This window comes from Monodon monoceros, unplaced genomic scaffold (genome assembly GCF_005190385.1).
Source record: "Monodon monoceros isolate NGI ecotype Baffin Bay Population unplaced genomic scaffold, NGI_Narwhal_1 Super_Scaffold_14, whole genome shotgun sequence".
Classification (NCBI taxonomy): Eukaryota; Metazoa; Chordata; class Mammalia; order Artiodactyla; family Monodontidae; genus Monodon; species Monodon monoceros.
In genome coordinates, this window is record NW_021703770.1 from 58,866,487 (window position 1) to 58,887,121 (window position 20,635).

Sequence of the window (20,635 nt, forward strand, 5' to 3'; positions counted from 1 at the left end):
CACACACACACACACACACACACACACACACACACACACACACACACGACCATCCCTTCTTTTTTTTTTTTTTGACCGCACCACGAGGCATGCGGGATCTTAGTTCCCCGACCAGGGATCGGGCCCACGTCCTCTGCAGTGGAAGCATGGAGTCTTACCCACTGGACCGCCAGGGAAGTCCCATCCCATCCCATCTTAACCTACCTCAACAGCCAGTGTTATGCTTAATGAGGGCACACTAGCCACATTCCCATTAAAGTAAAAAACAGGACCATCCGTTATCAACTGCTGTTTGGTATTCAGTTGGAGGTATGAACCCACACAATTAGGGAAAATAAAAGGAATGAAATGTGGAAAGAAATAGGAAGAAGTATCATTTTTTTGCACATCAGTTGTGATTACCTGGAAAATTGCAAGAGAACTAAAAACTTGTAGAGGCAGGCAGGAGAATTCAGTAAGGCAGATGGGACCAAGTTAACATTCAGGAATGAAAAGTCTTTGTATTCACAAGCAAGGGAAGGGAAGGAGACCCCTGTAAGGAGGTGCTTTCTGTCTTCAGCGTCCATAAAAATCACCAAGGCTGTTTGGTAATCATGTTGATTCCTGGACTCGCCCAAAGAGTCTGATTGTCAGCCTTGACTCTGCGTTTTCACAGGTGTTCCTAGACCCCTCCAGGAGGACTCTGATGGTTTTTGTGTGGGACCCACACTCTGAGAAATGCTGCCCTGAGGACCCCACCCCCATTCCTGTACTGTCACTCCTCACTGGGCTGCCTGTGGTGCCAGCCATTTACCTGTCTCAGACGGTTTGCTGCGGTACCTGGAGGGACACAGCAACAGCACACCCTGGCAAGAGAGCCCCCAGCTTCCTCTGCTGGGGACCCTTCTTTACTGTCACAAGTTCTAGCACTGGGCGTCGGCCACCACGTGAGAGGCACGCCTGGCTGCTCCTGCTACACGCCCGCCGTCCAGTGGGGTGGCAGGAAATAGGGGGTGTCCTCTGTTACCTGTGCTTAGGGAAAACACTGAGCAGAGGTTCAGGGCGGTTGCAGCCTTTACTAACTTGCCAAGTTCTGCAGGGCTGCATTTCCCTGGAGTTTATCACTCTTTTCTCAGCAGTCCTGTAGTCAGTCACTTAATTCCTGTGCTTTCCAGTGCTTCCCTGCTTGAATGATCACTCATCCTTAGCAGAACTGTAACTGGTTAAGTCCAGCTCCTCTGACTCTGTACTGGTACCCAGGAAGCTACAGAAAAACGTAACTGTGCTGACTGGTCCCATCTTGAAATAATGAACACAGCCCTTAGGTGGCTTTCAGCACTGCCGGCAGTCCCCTGTATTCTTCTGGGCAATTCAGTTTCCTGTGTTCACAGATGACTTGTCTAGACTATGCAGTGGCCTGCCAGCCCCCCTCTTCTTGCCTTTCTTTGGGCAAACAGTAGTGAGAGACTTTTAAGTAATAAGTCCGACTGTGTCACTTCCCTGCTTAAAGCCCTCCGATGGCTTCCATCACGTGTGGGATTAAGTTGTGACTAGTTTTCTGCCCCTCACCCCTTGACTCACTTCTTCCAGGTATAAGAACACTTGATGTTTCTCAAAAAATGCCCCATATGTTACCACCCCAGGGCCTTTGTACTTGCTATCTCATTTGCTAGGAACACTTCTTCCTCCAGGCATCCCCATACCTAGAATTCTTACTCCAACCACCTCTTTATTCAAATGTCACATCCTAAAAGAGGTTCTCTGTTCTGCTTTACTTTTCTTCCTAGCCCATCTTACTAGTTGATACTGTTTGATTGATTGTTTGATTGATTGTCTCCTGAGGCCTGTCTACCATCCCTAGGGATTAAAGCAGTCCCTGGCATGAATTAGGTCCTTAATAAATATTTTTTGAATAAATAATTTAATCCACATACGCCCACCAACCCCCACCCCTGGTAATCAAGCAAGGGCAGGAAGAAGACGAGGTTATTAATTTCTGAGTGTTCAGAAGGGAGGGATGACTTTTATTCCCTCTCCCTTGCACTCCCCCAATTTGGCAGGCTAATTTCTGGGAGTCTGCCAAGAATGTAAATAGGAACAGGTGACATCACCTAGGAAGACTGTCTTGTCTATGAGAAACAGAAGTTTGAACCTTAGGGAGTATGAACATTTTTTTAAAAAATTGGTTTTTATTGAGGTAAAACTCACAGTCACATAAAATTCACCATTTTAACTACTTTAAAGTGTACAGTTCAGTACACTGAATTACTACACATTCACAGTGTTGTACAACCATCACCACTATCTAATTCCAGAACATTTCATCATGCCCATAAGAATCCCCCTGCCCCTGAACAGTTACTCCCCACTTTCCCTCTTCCCAGCCCCTGGCAACCACTAATCTACTTTCTGTCTGGTGGAGTTGCCTATTCCGGACATTTCATCTGAATGCAATCGTACAATATGTAGACTTTGTGTCTAGCTTTCACTTAGTGTAATGTTTTCAGAGTTCGCGCACATTGTATCACGTATCAGTGCTTCATTCCTTTGTATGGCTCTTCAGTACTCCATTGTTTGGATATACTACAATTTGTTTCTTGATTCATCAGTTGGGTGGCCCTTTGGCCCTTTATGGCTGTTATGAATAATGCTGCTATGAACACTTGTGTGCCCATTTTTGTTTACACACCTTCAAAACTTTCTCTTCAGTTTTGCTGGGTCAGATGGTAATTCTGTGTTTAACTTTTAAGGAACAGCAGCGGCTGCACAGCTGTAAGCCTCCTAGTGGGTGTGCAGTGGTGTGTCACTGTGGTTTTGACTTGCAGTTCCCTCGTGGGAACGTTAGCGTTTAAGCACGGGTTCCCGAAAGGTGGGTTACTAGAGGAGGCAGTGAGAGAGAGCAGTGGTGCTGCCAGCAGCTCGGTCTCCTGGGCTTACAGTGCCCCAGCTTTCTCTTTGGAGCTGATGTGACCACTGATCTAAGTCTGGCTCAAATTGCCTTGATGTTCCAAGTCGATCATGACCTCTCCAAAGTTTATAGTTAGTAGCTCTGCGTTTCAAGTGCTCATTTATCCAGGTCATTCAGACGCAGCGTAGAGTAGAGGTTAAGCCCATAGCCTCTGGAGTGAGACTGTTCGGTTCAGACGCTGGCTCAGGCGGGGTGGCCTTGGACAAATAAGTGAACATCTCTGTTCCTCATTTCCATGCGTGTGGAGTGAAGTTGAGGTTGTTACTGTGACTGAAAGAGATGAGTATGCACAGAGCTTCAGATAGTGGCTGGCAGGCACATGGTGAGTTCCGTGTGTCGGCTGTAATCATGATGATGGAGATGGTGGTGGTGATGATTTATCTAGATATCCATTTAGGGAAGGGGCAAGAATAGTTTTATGCTGGATCCAAGTTTGGGATCGAGGGTGGTAATTGTGTGTTTATAAAGTGGTGCTCGTTGATGGCATGCTCTGATTTCCATAGTCCTGTTGTGATACTGGCGTCAGTGACACAGTACAAACCATTGACTCTTGTGGCTCGTAGTCTATGTTCCACAAGTCATTCCACTAATTCATCAAATTTACATTTTGAGCGCAGGTTTACTTTTGTTTGGACAGGGACTAGACTTACTTCAATAAAATATTTTCTTTTGTTTATATACCAGTATAGCCATATTATTTTTAAAATTTTGAAATTATGAAAGAATATCTCGTTTATAATTCCATCACTTCAAAACACCCTATCCCAGCCTTTAGTGCATATCTTTCTATATTTTCCCTTATGCATCTTAAACATAATTATAATTCTACAAATAGAATAGAATATCCTTACATCTCTTTTAAAGCTTATTTTCAGCCGTCCTGTGAATCTTTTCTGATAGATCCTAATTTTTGAAATTTCTCAAGACTAAACATTCAGATCCCATAAAAGATATAGCTTCAAAATTTATAGATGTGAATAGAGAAAGAACTCTCTCCTATCTAGACGTTTTATATACATACAAGCTTGAAAATGTGCCAAGGACTATTTTATAGCTTTATGATAAAACCTATTATTTTTCAATAGCAAGAAAAAGAATGCTTAGCTGTGCCAAAACGTGTACAAAGAGTCAAAATAATCAGCAGGGCATTTGATTTCTAAGTTTTGGCCTTTATAGTTCTTTAAACATAAATTCTGCAAATATTTTACAGATAAGTAAACTGAGATAGAAAGATTAAGTGCCATTTCTGTTTTCAGTCAATGTTAGAAGTAAACACAGGAATCCACAGCCTCTCCTTGTTAGATCAGAAGATAACACGTTCATATATTTAAGACGTAAACCTGTAGAGGAGACATGAACGCTTAAGCTGGGCTGAGGTTTATGATAATGCTATCAAATGAAATGAGGCAATTATTTTTCAATTTTTAAAAGTTCTAATGTTATTTGGAATATGTCTTTCTCACCTTGTAAAAATGATACTTAGGAAGGTGGAGATGATGGAGAAGGCAGTCACAGAATGGTAGGGAGGATTTTAGTTGTTTAGAAAGATAAACACAAAACGAGTCCACAGAGAGGGCATTAATGAGGTAGATTTAGGGAGAATGGCAAGGATCTATGGTATGGAAAGTTGTTATAACTGACAGTCAAATATAAGAATAAGAGTACCCATATTCTTGTAGGAATACTGTGGAAGAATGTAAAATCTTCCCTTTGCTCAAAAACCAAAACAGAACTGTATAAGGAATGTCAAGTATTAATTCAAAGGAGCCAAATATCATTCTTTCTTTATTCTTGTAGTGACTTGTGAAGTCTTGAAGACAGGCCAAATCTAAAGACTTTTTTGAGATCTAAAGAGAGGGAAACTTTTATTTTCTTTTATTTGAAATTTTGTTTGTTTTTTATAAAAGTTCCAGTGGACAGAGGGCAAAGAGGAATGGGGAAAAAAAAGCGGTCTTAACAAACAGCCTTTATAAAACTTACACTGTCAGGCAGTGTAGCACATGAGCCCATTTTTCTGACCTTTCGCTCCTGCCTGTTTGTGTCCCTGCTTGGCTTGACGTACCCTAAAAACATAGAGTTTCACTGTGGAGGTCTGTTTGTTCAGCACCTACTCGGTAAGGCACCTCTGAAGTCTGTTCGTGGACCTTATTAGGTTAGAAAGAACCCTTGCATTAGCTTCTCTGGCCCGCCAAGGACATAGCTAGTTTAATAAACGTATATGAAGAAAAATAGAAGAAGATAAAGCAGATTTTCAGGAAACTACTTAAGAGTTTCCTAAGCTCTGAAGTTAGGCAGACTTGAGTTTGACGCCCAGCAACTTTGTTGGGGAGATTTGCTACCTCTCAAGGTGACCATGGGGCCATGTGTCTCACCAGGCTGCCATGAGGATTAAATGAGAAAGAGATGTAAGAAACCTAACCGTGGTGCTATAAGGAATGTGTGCAGTCCTTTGCTTGCATGGGGTGTGAAACAGTCATCAAGTCGCATCAGCCACATTGTAGGCTGTGCTGACCTGAGGAGCAGGTGTCTCAGCCTTTAGTGTGCAGACCCACCAATAAAACCTGTGCAACTGAAGACTCTTGTTCCATCCTCGGAGGCTGATTCAGCAGGTCAGGGTTAGAACACAGGAATCTGCATTTGTAACAGGCCCTAGAGATGATTCCTACGAAATCGGGATCACACTTTATAAAATATACTTCGGAGGCTGAGGGTAGAAGCCGTTTGACCTTGAAACTTTAATAGCCTGGATGGGTGAGTTTTCATGGCTCATCTTTTTTTTCTTTGCGGTTCGCGAGCCTCTCACTGCTGTGGCCTCTCCCGTTGCGGAGCACAGGCTCCGGACGCGCAGGCTCAGCGGCCACGGCTCACGGGCCCAGCCGCTCCGCGGCATGTGGGATCTTCCCGGACCGGGGCACGTACCCGTGTCCCCTGCATCGGCAGGCGGACTCTCAACCACTGCACCACCAGGGAAGTCCCATGGCTCATCTTTTAACAGTAATAGATAGGGATCTAAGCACTGATCATAAAATTCTAATTGAGGAAAATCATTCAAGAACAGCAGTGTAAGATTAGGTAAGTATGTATGTGCTAATTTGTGGAAATAAGTGCATCACTTATTAGAAGCACTTTACCAGAAATAAATAAAAATAGAAATAAATAAAAACAGAAAAAGGAACTCCATTAAATAGAGCCTATCAACCTTTCAAGTTAGTAAACTTTGAGCTTCTTTACCAAGGGAAATGAATACTTAGAGACCAGGACCTAACACGAAAAGAATTTTTCATCTTCTCTCCTGTAATTCAATCTGGGAGCCATTAATGAGAGGGCTCTGGTTAATCTTAATTGTCATGATGATATGAGGAGATGTGATATATAAGGTATTCAAACCACGTGGGGTAGATTATTAAGAATCATTGTTAAGTAAGAGGATGGAATGAAACTGGAATGAAACAAGTCAGGCGTCGGGTCTTGGTATTTCCTGCTGTTAGTGCTAGAATATTTTACTTTTTATGTTAAAAACGCAACATACCTAATTTTCCCTCTGATATTTATACAGTATAATATATATGTACATACGTATCCACATCAGGCACATGCACATACATAGAGCCATATTTGATGCCCAAAAAGGAAGAGGCCCCAAGGGCTCTTTAGTGTGCAATTAATATTTTGGTCTGAAAATCAGCAGATTGTTTCAGTATGGTTATGTGTTATGACATCACATTCCAGTAAAGTTATAATGAACAGAAATTGTGTTTGTCCCTGTGGCAAACCGAAATGAGTTTTGTAATTGTCAGCAGGCCTTAGTGATTATAGTGGCGCCCACTCCCTCCACCATAGTTAAAGGTCTGTTAGCATCCCAGTTGTGGACCTCTATTTTCAGAAGTGTATAATTGATTGTGAACATTTGCTCTGCGGGGAAAGCTTGCCATGTGGGATCTCAGCCCAGAGGTAAACTTCTGATTCAGGGTTGCCCGTTTTGAAGTTTTAGAGTGAAACCAGTTAAAAATAGGCATGAAGTTCTGTGGAGGTGGGAAAACTGAATTTTGTGGGAAACAAAATGAAAATAACCTGCATTGATGATATTAGTCTGTCCAAATTTCTGCATTAAAGTGATCTAAAATAAAATAGGTAACAGGAAATTGTGTACTTCAGTGCATCACTAGTTACTGCAGTCAAAGAGCAAAAAAGATTGTGGTTTTAATGCTTTTTAGTCTCTGCACGTTAAAAATATCTTTAACTATAAGTGATTTTTTTTCTTCCTTTAACTTTTTTATATTTGCCAATTAAAAATGAGAACATATGACATACAGTAAAAACACGTTTAAAGTATTTTATCTTAATAGAAAACTGGGGGCCAAGAAAATTGACTTAAAAAATTTAAAACAGTGACTTTTTCTTTTTTCTCATACTCACTCTGGATTTCTCCACAACATTTGACATTGTTGATTATCCCTTCCCCTGACATTGTGTTATAATTTCTTTTCTAACTCTGACCCTCTTTCATCTCCTTCGCTGCTGTCTATTATTTCCCCTGCCTTTTGATCGTGGGCATTAGTCAGATCCCAGCCTTAGGCTGTCTTTTTTGGTTCTTTTACACTTACCCTTTCCAGGTGCTTATCCGCTCAACATGGTTTCAATTATTACCTCCCAAATCTGCATCTTCAGTACCGATGTACATTTCTAGTCCTTCACCTTCAGTAAACCTTCGCTGATTAGTCCCATCTGCCTGTGAACTCTTACAGAGTGGGCTCTATGCGGTTTATCTCAGGTTGAACATAGAGCTCTGCCACTTGGATGTCCAATAATCATCTACAACTTTAGTAAGACCTCGATTGGCTTCTCTTTGCTTGAAAAGAGACGCTTTGCAGCACAGGAGTGATTTTTAACTTAATTTTTTAGTGTTGCAGTTATACACCCAACATTCCATCAAAATCGAATCTGTTAGTTTTGCTAACTTGCCCAGTCCAGTGGTCACAGTTCTCAGTCAGCATTTCACTGGACGTGTGAGCAGCATCTGACATGACTGACTCCTCCCTCCTGCTAGATATACTTCTCCCATTTGGCTTTCAGGAAGGGCACTCTGCTTGCTTGGTTTTCCTCCTGTCAGTCACGCCCTCCCACAGAGTTCTCACTGTCTTGTGGCTTTAAATTTCACCGACATATTGATGATACCCAAATTCTATCTCCACCTTGGACCTCTTTCCTGGAGTCCAGACTTATGAATCTGACTGTCTTCTTTGACATCTTCATTTGGATGTCTAACAGACTGAATAATTTAACATCTCCACCCCAGAGCTGTTGATCCCAACAAACCCATTCCTTTCGCAGTCTTCACCAACTCAACGCACGGGCGCTCCACCGTCTAGTTGCTCATGTCAGAAACCCTGGGGTCTTCCTCGACGCCTCTCTCATATTCCATGGCTAGTCCTTGGGTAAACCCATCTTCTCCACTTTTGAAATTCATCCAGAATCCAAGTACTTCTCATTACTTGTGAAGCTGCTACCCTAGTTCAGGTTTCTGTATTATTGCAGTAGCCTCTTAACAGATCTCCTTGCTCCTGTCATCATTCCCCTACAGTCTGTTTTCAACATAATAGTCAGATGATCCTTCCAATCAATGGAAGTCAGATTATGTTGCTTCTCTCTTTAAAATCTGGCCGTTTGGGGCTTCCCTGGTGGCACAGTGGTTGAGAGTCCACCTGCTGATGCAGGGGACACGGGTTCGTGCCCCGGTCCGGGAAGATCCCACATGCCGTGGAGTGGCTGGGCCCGTGGGCCATGGCCGCTGAGCCTGCGCATCCAGAGCCTGTGCTCCGCGACGGGAGAGGCCACAGCGGTGAGAGGCCCGCGCACCGCAAAAAAAAAAAAAAAAATCTGGCCATTTCATTCCGGGTAAAAGTCAGATCCTTACAGTAATTTCTAAGGAAGGCCCTGTGGAATCTGTCCACCTCTTCCCATCTCTTAGCTTTCCTTCCTTTACTCCCTTGATGCTAACCAGGTGGGAATCCTCAGAATTACTTGAACACGTATCTGTGTGGTTTCCTTCCTCATTTGTATCAGGCCTTTACACAATTGTCCTCTTCTCAATGAGACACTCACTGGCCACTCTGTCTAATCCCCCCCTCCCTGTCCCACCCCACCTGACATTTCTGAACCTTTCCTTCTTTTTCTATTCAACACGTACTTCTAACATACTAGATATTCTACATATTTATCTTACTTATTGTCTGTCTTCTCCACTCTAATGTGTGTTTTTGTTCACTGTGATATTCCCCCATCATAAGAAGGTGCTCCACAAATAATTGTTAAATTAATGGATTTTATTGCATATCCTCTTAATTTCTCCTAGGTTTGTTCTTTCTTCTTACAGCCCCCTTTATCCCCTCATGTCTGCATCATTGCAGCTTTCTGGTCACGCATCCTCACCTCAGTCGCATTAAACACAAACCTGCTAAAAATTTTCACCTTAAATACATTTTATTGTGATTCTTTCTGCTTAAGAATTGGCTTAAACTCTCCACTCTTTCTTATGTTGACTCTGATCTCCTTATTACTTTGCAAAATACTTATTACTTTGCAGTAGGAGCTCCATCCTACTACCGTTCTTCCCATGTCTAATCATAATTATCTTCTGCTAAAAGCACAGTAATCTGCGTGTTGTCACCTAAATGGTCTTGCTTGTCTCTCACCTCTGTGGCAGGTCCCAGTCCTTCAGCACCAGACCATTTGCGTCACTTCTGTCAAAATGCGACTGAAAACTTCTTGCCAGGAAGTCTTCTGTGATATAATTAAATAATTTTTACAATATTTATGTTTAATGTTGTTTTCTAAAATATGTTTTTCATGGAGACGAGCATACATTCTTTATTATCGATAGGTATATTGACTCACATTTTATCTTTTATAAATACATTCATGAGGTTAAAACTTTATTGGGGGGACCTCCCTGGTGGCGCAGTGGTTAAGACTCTTGAGCTCCCAGTGCAGGGAGCCCGGGTTCAATCCCTGGTCAGGGAACTAGATCCCACATGCATGCCGCAGCTAAGGAGCCTGCCAGCCACAACTGAGGAGCCCGCCTGCCGCAACTAAGACCCTGAGCAACCAAATAAGTAAATAAACGAACAAAAAATATTTTATTGGCGTTAATAAGAGGGTATAGTGCATTCTATGGTTGGTGTCATTTTAAAGAAAATAAATCTTACTAATGATTATAGAGTGATTTTTTTTTTTTTGGCTGCGTTGGGGCTTTGTTGCTGTGCATGGGCTTTCTCTAGTTGCGCTGAGCAGGGGCTACTCTTCGTTGCAGTGTGCGGGCTTCTCATCGCGGTGGCTTCTCTTCTTGCCGAGCACGGGCTCTAGGCATGCAGCAGTAGTTGTGGCTCGCGGGCCCTAGGGCGCGGGCTCAGTAGTTGTGGCGCATGGGCTTAGTTGCTCCACAGCATGTGTGATCTTCCCAGACCAGGAATTGAACCCATGTCCCCTGCATTGGCAGGTGGATTCTTAACCACTGAGCCACCAGGGAAGTCCCTACAGAGTGATTTTATTGAGCTAACGGTAATATTTTTATTTTCTTACTTTAGGTATCATTGCCCAATGCCCAAGATCTTTTATGTTCAGCTGACTGTAGGAAATAATGAATTTTTTGGGGAAGGAAAGACTCGACAAGCTGCTAGACACAATGCCGCAATGAAAGCCCTTCAAGCACTGCAGAATGAACCTATTCCGGAAAAGTCAGCTCAGGTGGGTCACTGCTGCATGTGGCAGCCTGTTTCTTATAGTTGCCTAGGGAGATTACTGAGAAGACAAACAAATGCTTTTTTACAAATAAGGGAAATCTCTGCTGATAGGAAGGACCACCAGAGTAGCGATCTGCTGTGATTTGCTCCTCAGCTAATCTGTGTGCTGTATTAGACTCTTGTGTTCCTGCTGGGATGACCTTACCTTTGAGCACTTTGGTTCACCCTGTGGAGTTTCCAGGCAAGGGAGGATTTGGGAATGTGAGCAAGGATGAGAAATAATATTCATTTACCTTGCATCGAATGCTACGGTTTATTGAGCATGGATTACATTGTATTAATTAATCTAGAATCAAGGAGTTTAAAGTGGAGGAGATCTTTATGAACTTTTTAGTCCTACTTTATTTTACCAGAGAGGTTATTGAGGCTGATCTTCAGTAATTTCACTCGTTCCCATGGCTTCAGCTACTTTCTCTGTTGACTTCAAAATAGTATCTCCAGCCCGGGTGTGCCTAATAAGTCACCTTCTTAGGGAGTTCTGCACTTAGTTATTTGAAACTGTGCGGTTCAACCTGTACAGTTTCCCTTTCCTCAAGCCTGTTGTTCTTCCCCCTTCGAGATTTATCTTAGTTAATGGCAGACTTAGAATTTTTGTCCTTGTACACTTTCATTATGACCCTGATCTGTTTGCTTATCTGTTTTCATAAGCTTCTTGACAGCAGGAGTACTGTCTCTTGATCTCTTTAATGCTTATACTGTGTTCAGTATATGTGAGGCCCTCCGGAAGTAAGTGTTAAATAGGTGAATAAGTAAATTGGCACAGAGCTCCGAAATCCTGGTTTGCATCCTGCGCTCTTTCTGCAACTTAGTCTCCATAGAAGATTAAATATCATATACCAGTGGAGGGTGTGTGTGTGTGTGTGTGTGTGTGTGTGTGTGTGTGTGTGTGTAATGGAGGCCTCTAAAGGGAACTGGGTCTGAGGATATAGGATAAACTCAAATTAGTGAATGGTTGAGTAAGAGATTTCCACACTCAGCATTTATCCTTCTACTTTGAGGAAAAAAACTAAAACCAAATCACAAGAAGCCTCACAGCAAAGCCCTCGACTACAGTGGTTACATAGAAATCCACAAGATCCAGTTTCTGGTTTCCTGTTTCCTATTGTATTTTAGATAGGTTCTCTTGATTGTTAAATACATGTAAAGTTTGTTACAAAGTGAAGATTCAATGTCATCCTATTTTTTGTGATTTAGAATGGTGAATCAGGAAAAGAAATGGATGATGACAAAGATGCAAATAAGTCTGAGATCAGCTTAGTGTTTGAAATTGCTCTGAAGCGAAATATGCCCGTCAGTTTTGAGGTATGTGTTCAGCAGAGATCTCCCATTTTTCCCTCCTTGCTCCTTATTATTTTAAATAAACAAACAAATAAGATTGACAAATAAAATTTTAGTATCCTGAAAGAATTAATGTGCTTCTTAAGTTTGAACTCTCTATCATGAAATGATACAAGCCCTGAGAAAATAGAACTTATGGATTCCTGCTGATTCTCTTTGCCTTTTCTGTATTAAGCCATTTGTGTACATGATATTTCACGTTTCATCATAAAATTTATTTGCTGAGTTTAAGATAATTTGTAGGAACCTATAAGACTTGGTGTTTTTGATAAGATCACATTGAAAATATTCAGTATAGTTAATATTTAGTGACATGTATGTATTAGTATCTAATTTCTTTTAAATTTATGGAGGCCAAAATATGTTTAAATTAAACCTTCACTAGTAAGTCACCAAGAAGTAATTAAGCAGCTCTTTAGTTTACAGCTAGATAAATGTCACAAAATACTTTTAAAATTGTGTGACATTTAAAAGAGAAAAAATCTTAAATTGTTATAATACCTCCTTTATTAAGAGGTCACTAATTTTGCAACTCAAATATCTAGAAAATAGGCCAAACCCAGGAAATAAGCTGAAACAGTTGATGAGTATCTATCTTCCTTCAAATTATGTGATGTTCACCAACTAGAAAGCTCCCACATTTTACTCTCACTGGCAGGATCTACTTACCTCGACTGGGAATCTGTTTGCTTTCTTAGACACAGTCCTAACAAGTTGGGTTATCTGATTTCTCAGTCCATAGAGATTAAAGGCAGCAAAATGAGGAAAGCAGGAAGAGAATGTACTTGAGGGTCCGTTGGTCCCAGCAAGAAATGATAGGGAAAATATGGAAAACCTATCAAAAGTAATTGCATATAACTCAAAAGTCATTGGAAGATGGGGCCTTTTAAAGGCTACAGTGAAGAGGAACAGTTTAAAAAGTCTTAGATGTCCTTAGAGACATCAATATAGTATAGTATAGAATATCTGATGTTCATAATGACGATCTAATGTGAACAATAAAAGGTTAAATATTTAGTCAGTAAAGTATATATGTATATATTTTAATTGAGGAAGATGTCCATCAAAGTGGTTAAACAGTTTTGGTGTTTCAACTTGTAAACTTAAATTACTTGGAAAGTATGCTTATCATAAATTCCTTATCCCCAATAATATTGGATTATTGAGATATTGTATGTTTTCCTAATTGGTGTCCAATATTAGAAGACAGATTTTTAATATAATGTTCAATGGTAAACTATTTAAATAGGGTATTTTTGGTTTTTTTAGGTCAGACTTTTGAAGGAGACTATAAAGCACTCAGGTTTTGGAAGGCATTTTTCCTCCAAAAACTGGTATAGTTTAAAAAGAGCACATTAATTCAGGATTTAGGAACATTTGTCGCAGACAGATGTTCATAATCCGTTACTCTAGAAAGTTAGGTATTTCTATGGCATATCTACTTATCTATTTAAGGTCATGTCACAGAGCGTAAACATTCCTTTTTGTAATCAGCCTTTGAGGTCTCCATCAAAATTAGATTATTTTTCATACATAACCTGTTTTTGAGAGGCTTCCACATGCAGGATGCTTTATGGGTTATAAAACTCCTGGCACTCCAGTAACTTACAGAGGAGAAAGATATGTACACAGTTATATGCAAATTATCATTCTGGATGGCCTGTGTACCTAAGGTAATATGGTATGTTTTATGTTCTTAATTTTCTGTTCCATAAGAAACAGGGTAACCATAATTAGAATTGCCTGTTTTAAGCTAGTAAAACACAGTTTTGACCATGAATTGAATGTGTTTATTTAGATTTCTGTTTTTTCAAATTCAGTTCCTTTAGGCATTGTAAGTATCATCAATGACTATCCCCTGTATAATGACTTCGTAATAGCCTTATTGAAGGAATCTATGATTTTGGCATAATTCTTAAAAATTTCAATCTTGATTATGATATGAACATTAAGAAAGATTCATGCCATAAGAACACATCTTAAGTGCCTGTACTGAATATTTTACTTACATTCAATAGGTTATTAAAGAAAGTGGACCACCACATATGAAAAGCTTTGTTACTCGGGTGTCAGTGGGAGAGTTCTCTGCAGAAGGAGAGGGAAATAGCAAAAAACTATCCAAGAAACGTGCTGCAACCACTGTCCTGCAGGAGCTTAAGAAACTTCCACCTCTTCCTGTGGTTGAAAAGCCAAAACTGTTTTTTAAAAAACGCCCTAAAACAATAGTAAAGGTAAGTATATGGTTGTGAACGTTAGTTTTACTATGTAAACGTTATAGTATCTGTAGCTAAAAGTTTTTTCATAGGTCAGGCACTTAAACCTGTGGGTTATAAACAGTCCCAAAATCAGGGTTGGACATGTGTCTATAAATGAATAACAATTCTGTTTTGCTTTTAGACACTTGTATACCTGTGTTTGTTCATGAAATGATAATACCTTAAATAGTTATAGTTTTTTAAGGTTTAAAAAATGCTTTCCCATTCATGATTACCTTTGGTAAAATTCTCATCATGGTTCTGTAAGGCAGGTGTTACCCCTCATTTTACAAATAAGGTTTTATGAGACATGTTCAAAGAATTTGCTCACGTGTATTCACCTGTTGTGTGCAGCAGCCTGAACTACTGATCTGTAATGCAGTGTTCTTTCTGCTGACCACACTGCTGTATGGTGACTGCTTAGGATTTCAGGACATGGGGGTTGGGCGCAGAGTAATAATCATATGAGTAATCCTCACACTGATGACAGCAGAAGCAGCCAGTAAATATAAAGCACTCAGTGCGCCAGACATGGTCCCAGCACTTCACATGCTTTATCTCATTTAATCCCCATAGCAGCCCTAGGAGGTCAGCGGGGCGATTTGGTTTCTATTCTTTCAGGCATGAATACCGTGTCAAAGAGAGCACACAGCTTTTCAAGGTGTTGTAACTCTTTCTTTTACTGAATCAGATTTTATTTACGTTAACCAAAAAAAAAAATAAAATAAAAGGCAGAGGTCAGAGGAATGAGATGAATTAGCACTTAGCACAGAACGGTGCCTGCAGACACTCAGCGTGTGTGACGTGAATGGAGCGAGAGTTCTGCTCCCAGAGAAAGCCTTGAACCGCCAGCGTATGAGCGGCTAGCTCAGCCTCGCGTATTTAGCAGACTTCTTCAGAGCATCAAGGGCGACAGGAGTGAAGTACATTTTATCTTTGATGGATTTCTTTTGTTTAGATCCTGCAGTGGTACAATTGAAATATTTCTGTAGGTGTTAGATTTTTGTACCTTTGCTTTATTTAAAAATACATGCAGGCATACTTACATAAATACATAAATACCTGTATAAACAACTACATAAATACTTGTTCTTTTTACTGAATACTGTCATTACTTCACTGAGAGGCTGTAGATTATGCATTTCCTGAAATAGCATTCTACGTTGTGCTGCAAGGTAGACTAAAAATAAACGCCAAATAGATCCACTCATCGTGAGTCTTGGTGGTTTTGAGGACTGGCTTTCATTTATATGCTCTAACCACATGGTCAGGGAGTAGGATATGGTTGTTAAGAAGATGGCCATCAGAGTCAGAAAATGACCTTGGAGTGTGAATCCTTGTGACCTGAGCAAGTTACCTAACTTTTCTAATCTTTCACTTCTCTATTTATAAAGTAGGAACAATAATTGAACGTGCTTCACACGATTGTTATGTGTTACTTGAAATAATACGTAGAATGCATTAGTCATTATTATTAAATATTTATTAACAATACAAATAATAAGTACTCAATAAATATTAGCTATTGTTATTTTGTATCTAATTCTGTTCACATTTTATATGTGCGTGAATGTATCCATGGTCTGTTTTCCTAAATCTTTATACATATAAAATCTATAGCTTCTCCATGATGGAAGAACAGTGCTCTGCATCAGAATGGCAGTGCAAAACTGGTCACATTAACCTCCGCCTAATCTATTAAACTAAATCTAATCTTAATAAATTAAGAATAATAAGCCTTTAGTCTAGAAAAGATCTATCACTTTTTATAGTAGAATATAAATAAAACTCTTGTTACTTTTAACCATAGCCATTAAAAGCAAGAGTATTGTTTAAATGTTATTCCACAAAGGGGGGGAAAAACGTTTTGAATTTTAAAAATAATTTGCTACTACCTCCAGTATATAAGCATGTTATTCTAGAACTTTCTTCCTATCCACCATTTAGATCTCAGCTTAAACTTGACTTCTTCAGGGATGCCTTCTCTGATCCTCCCCCAGTCCCAGATTTGGTTCGCCCCCTGCGATTTTCCTCACATACATCACACTTGGAGTTTCTTGTACCATATCTGTCTTATGTTAAAGTCTGTAGATATTCTCTGAAATGTAAGGTTATTTTGAGAAAGCAGCATGCATACAATGAGTTGGAATCTAGAGAATTTTGAGTATGATCAGACCTTCCACTTACTGGGCCAGTAAGTGGATCAGCTTGGATGGTGTCTTGGTTTCCAGCATTTTAGTCACTTCCCTAAATGTCTTCTACATCTAGGGTCTACCATTCCTTATTATGCAATAGAAGTAGAGAAAATAGCTGTTGATGATTTACCTTGATTTTATTTAGAATAATGAAATTATCACATTGTCTCATTTGATCCTCTTAATCACCCTGTGCTGTAGATATTATCCCCATTTTACAGATGAGGTTCTTGGTGTTTAAGAAACTTCCCTAAGGTCACAGAGCAGAGTCAGGTTTCAGGTCCAGTCACATCTGATGCCAGTGCCCATTTGAAACTGGTTGGTTGTGAACTCCTTTTGGATTTTAATTTATTCTACAGAGTCACCTTGTTAAAATGTAATAACTGCCCTGATGGTGTCTTTGGGTTTAGATCCTGTTCTTTAATGTAGCTTCTCTTCTATAAGATGAAGCCTCAAAGAAGGTTTTCTGATGTTGGAGATAAAGTTTTCTGACTAAGACTGTCCTTACTGGTTTGTAGAATGATAATCTAAGACTTGCTATCCAAGGAATAACTTCATTTTCAAGGATGCTAGTAGTTAATTTCAGTCAAGGGAAGAAACCAGCCATTCTTAATGTTCTCAGAACTCCATTATTCTCTGATTGGATTTATGCATCTGGTTCTTTGTCATTGGAATCTGTATCAACAACATCTTTGGAACCTACAGACATTCTTATAAAATAGGCAAATTAAACAGGAATAAAGACGACATACCGTTGGAAGTACATGTTTATGTGACCATCTTCATGGACATCTTCTAGTGCGAGAACCAAGAGCTTCCCTTTACCTTTTCATTGGCATTTCAATCTTAGGCTTACGGGTTATTATCTGTATTTTGTCTTTTCTCATCAGTCCTTCTATACTTCTATTACAATATATATTTTTTAAATTTTCTTGGTATGTAAGTAGAAGTAGAAACCAATATTTTATCAAAAGCTAAAATTTTCCTTTTCTTTTTTCTCCCCCTCTACCCAACTATTGCAGTATTGAAGTTCTCAGTCTTTTCCCTCTCTTACTCTCTCCTAGGCTGCTCTTCATACTTCTAGGGCTTCAATTCAGTCCTTATATAGATGATTCCCAAATATTCTTCTGTGCTCGACACTGCCTATTGGGCCTCTCACTTAATAGTTCACAGGCCCCTGAAGCTCTGTCCAAAACTCATCGCGTTCCCTTCTGAACCTCTTCCTCCTCCTGCATATTCCTTATCATTGGTGACTGGCATCCGCATCCAGCTGCTGAAACAGAATCCTGGGAATCATTGTTAACGTCTCTCCACCTCCTTGTATAGAGTCAATCATCAAGCCCTATTGATTGCATCACTTAAATATTTCCTAAGTTGGTCCATTTCTTTCCATTCCCTGCCACCCTTTTGATCCAGCTCACAGTCATGTCTTGGCAGAACTACTACAGTAGGTTTTTAATTGGCCTTCTTCCTACAAGTACTTTTGACATCAAAAGATCTTTCTAAAAGTGTTGTCTTTTAGAAATACTGATCAGATCATGTCATGCCTCTACTTAAAATCTTTTAGTAATTTCTCATTGTCCTTTGGGTAAAACCCCAAATCCCCAAAACATAATTTAAAGGACCTTGCAGGATCTGACTTAGAGGCTGAACCTGCAGCACCAAGCTAGATATGGTCGAGACTCAACAACTACAGGAAAAGCTAAGAGTATATAGTGGCTCTTCTGTGAGTTTAGTGTAACATATATAAACTGTAACTTAGTGATTACCCTTGTCTCTAATACCTGTTTTAGAGTAAATTTTCACAGGTGGATATAAAGTGCTGACCATATGACATGCAAACCTTCATTTCTAGGAATAACATATGAAGAAAGTTAGTTTGCATGCAGAAAAAAATACTTGATTTGCAAAGGTTTATTTTTTGTTCGTTTTTAAACCTTTTAGAAGCCACTAAAAAGGCTATACATAAACTTAAAAAAAAGCTTTTATCAGGTTTTATTCATAAACATTACCTTATATAAAGTTAAAAATAGAGTGCCTTCTAAAAGGTTTATATAGGATGTGTATGTAAGTTAAAAAGCATACTAAGTAAGAGCAAGTAAGACCTACCACCCAGCTTGAATATGGAACATTTCTCGGTAAGGTTGAAGCTATCTGTAGACCCTCTTCTGTCACATCCTGATACCACCTCCCTTAGGTAACCTGCCATCATTAGTTTTGTGTTTAATGTTTCCTAATCTTACAGTTTTACTACATGTTTGTTTTTCTGGAAAATGGTATTTGGTTGGTTTCTAAGATAGCTTTATTGGGGTGTAATTGACATACAGTGAACTGTACATAATTTAAAGCATACTATTTGATATGATTTGATATATGTATACACTTGTGAAACCACGACGGCAATCAAGACAATGAACCTATCCATTGCTCCCCAAAGTTTCCTCATTCCCCTTTGGAATCCCCCCACCTTCAATTCCCAAGCAACACTCTTTTTTTGACTGGCTTCGTTCACTTGGTATAATAATTTAGAAATTCATCCATGTTGTTACAGCTATTAATTGTTGGTTCTGTTTTGTTGCTAAGTAGTAGTATATTGAATGGATATACCATAATTTGTTTATCCATTCACTCTTCGTTGGATATTTGGGATGCTTCTAATTTGGGGCTATTAAAAATAAAGCTGCTGTGAACATTTGTGTCTAAGTCTTCTGGGCATATGCTTTTTTTCCTCTTGGGTAAATACTTAGGAGTAGAGTGGTGTGGTCATTTAGTAGGTATACGACATTTTAAGACACTGCCAATAGTTTTTCAAAGTGATTGAACCATTTTGTATTCTCAGCAGCCATGTGTGAGAATTCTAGTATCTGCACATCCTTTCTAACACATAGTATAGTTAAATTTCAGTTGTTCAAATACATGCATATTGATACCTCATTTTGGTTCAGATTCCTCTAGTGACTAATGATAGAGCAGTTTTTTGTATATACAGTAGCACATGAAGCTTGGTGAAGTGTTGTTCAGATCCTTTGCTCGCTTAAAAAGTTTTAAGTAATAATTTAAATAATGGCGAGTAATACATTTAAAATATAAATTTATTACGGAATTTTGAGAGGTCTTTATACGTTCTGAGTACAAGTTTTTTTTTTCATCAGATATGTGGTTTGCAAATATTTCTCCAAGCCTGTGGCTTGTCCTTTTTAAAGAACAGAAGCTACTAATTTTGACAAAGTTCAATTTATTATCGTTATTATTATTGAATGTGATTTTGGTGTTGTATCTAAGAAATTGTTACCTAACCAAACCAGAAAAATTTCCCCTATATTTTCTTCTGGAAGTTTTAGTTTTAGATATTACACTTAAGCCTATGAACCATTTTGAGTTAACTTTTGTGTGAGGTATGGATTGAAGTTTTGGTTCTTTTCTACATGTGAATATCCAATTGTTCCAGTACCATTGGTTGAAAAGACCACCCTTTCTCCACTGAGTGGCTTTTGCACCTTCGTTGACCATATATGTGTGGATGTACTTCTGGATGCTGTTCTGTTTCATTGATCTCTTTGTCTGTCTTTCTGCCAGTACCACACATACTATCTTGATTACTATAGCATTATAATAAATCTTGAAATCAGGTAGTCTGATTCCTCCAACTTTGTTCTTTTTTCAAGGTTGTTTTGGTTATTTGTCCTTTACATTTCCATATGAATTTTAAGTATTGGCTTATTAATTATTACCCAAAAGCACATGCTGGGGTTTTGATTGGGGTTGATAGATTGATTTTGATTGATTTGATAGATTTGATTGATAGATCAGTTTGAAGAGAATCAACATTTTAAGAATATTGAGTCTGCTGATCCATTAACATGTGTGTCTGTCCACTTACTGAGATCTTATTTAATTTCACCAGTGTTTTGTAGTTTTAATGGGCTTTATATAAATTATATCATACTTTATATATTCTTCTGTGCTTGCTTTTCTCACTTAACATGTTTTTCTTAAATTCATTCATCTTGACGTATGTAGCAATACTTAATTCATTTTCACTCTTATATGCCGTTCCATTGTATGAACATGCCATAATTTATTTTTTCTTTTATAGATGAA

At 39.2% G+C, this 20,635-nt stretch overlaps 1 protein-coding gene across 9 annotated transcripts in view; it reads left to right on the forward strand.

Moving 5' to 3' along the window:
• STAU2 (staufen double-stranded RNA binding protein 2) overlaps positions 1-20,635 on the forward strand; it is a 308,045-nt gene that overhangs the window by 100,520 nt on the left and 186,890 nt on the right. For all 9 annotated transcript variants that reach the window (XM_029222764.1, XM_029222761.1, XM_029222758.1 and 6 more), the window contains 3 exons: positions 10,531-10,690; positions 11,941-12,048; positions 14,103-14,315. In XM_029222764.1, the coding sequence (XP_029078597.1) occupies positions 10,531-10,690; positions 11,941-12,048; positions 14,103-14,315 (481 nt within the window). The remainder of the gene's footprint in view (positions 1-10,530; positions 10,691-11,940; positions 12,049-14,102; positions 14,316-20,635) is intronic.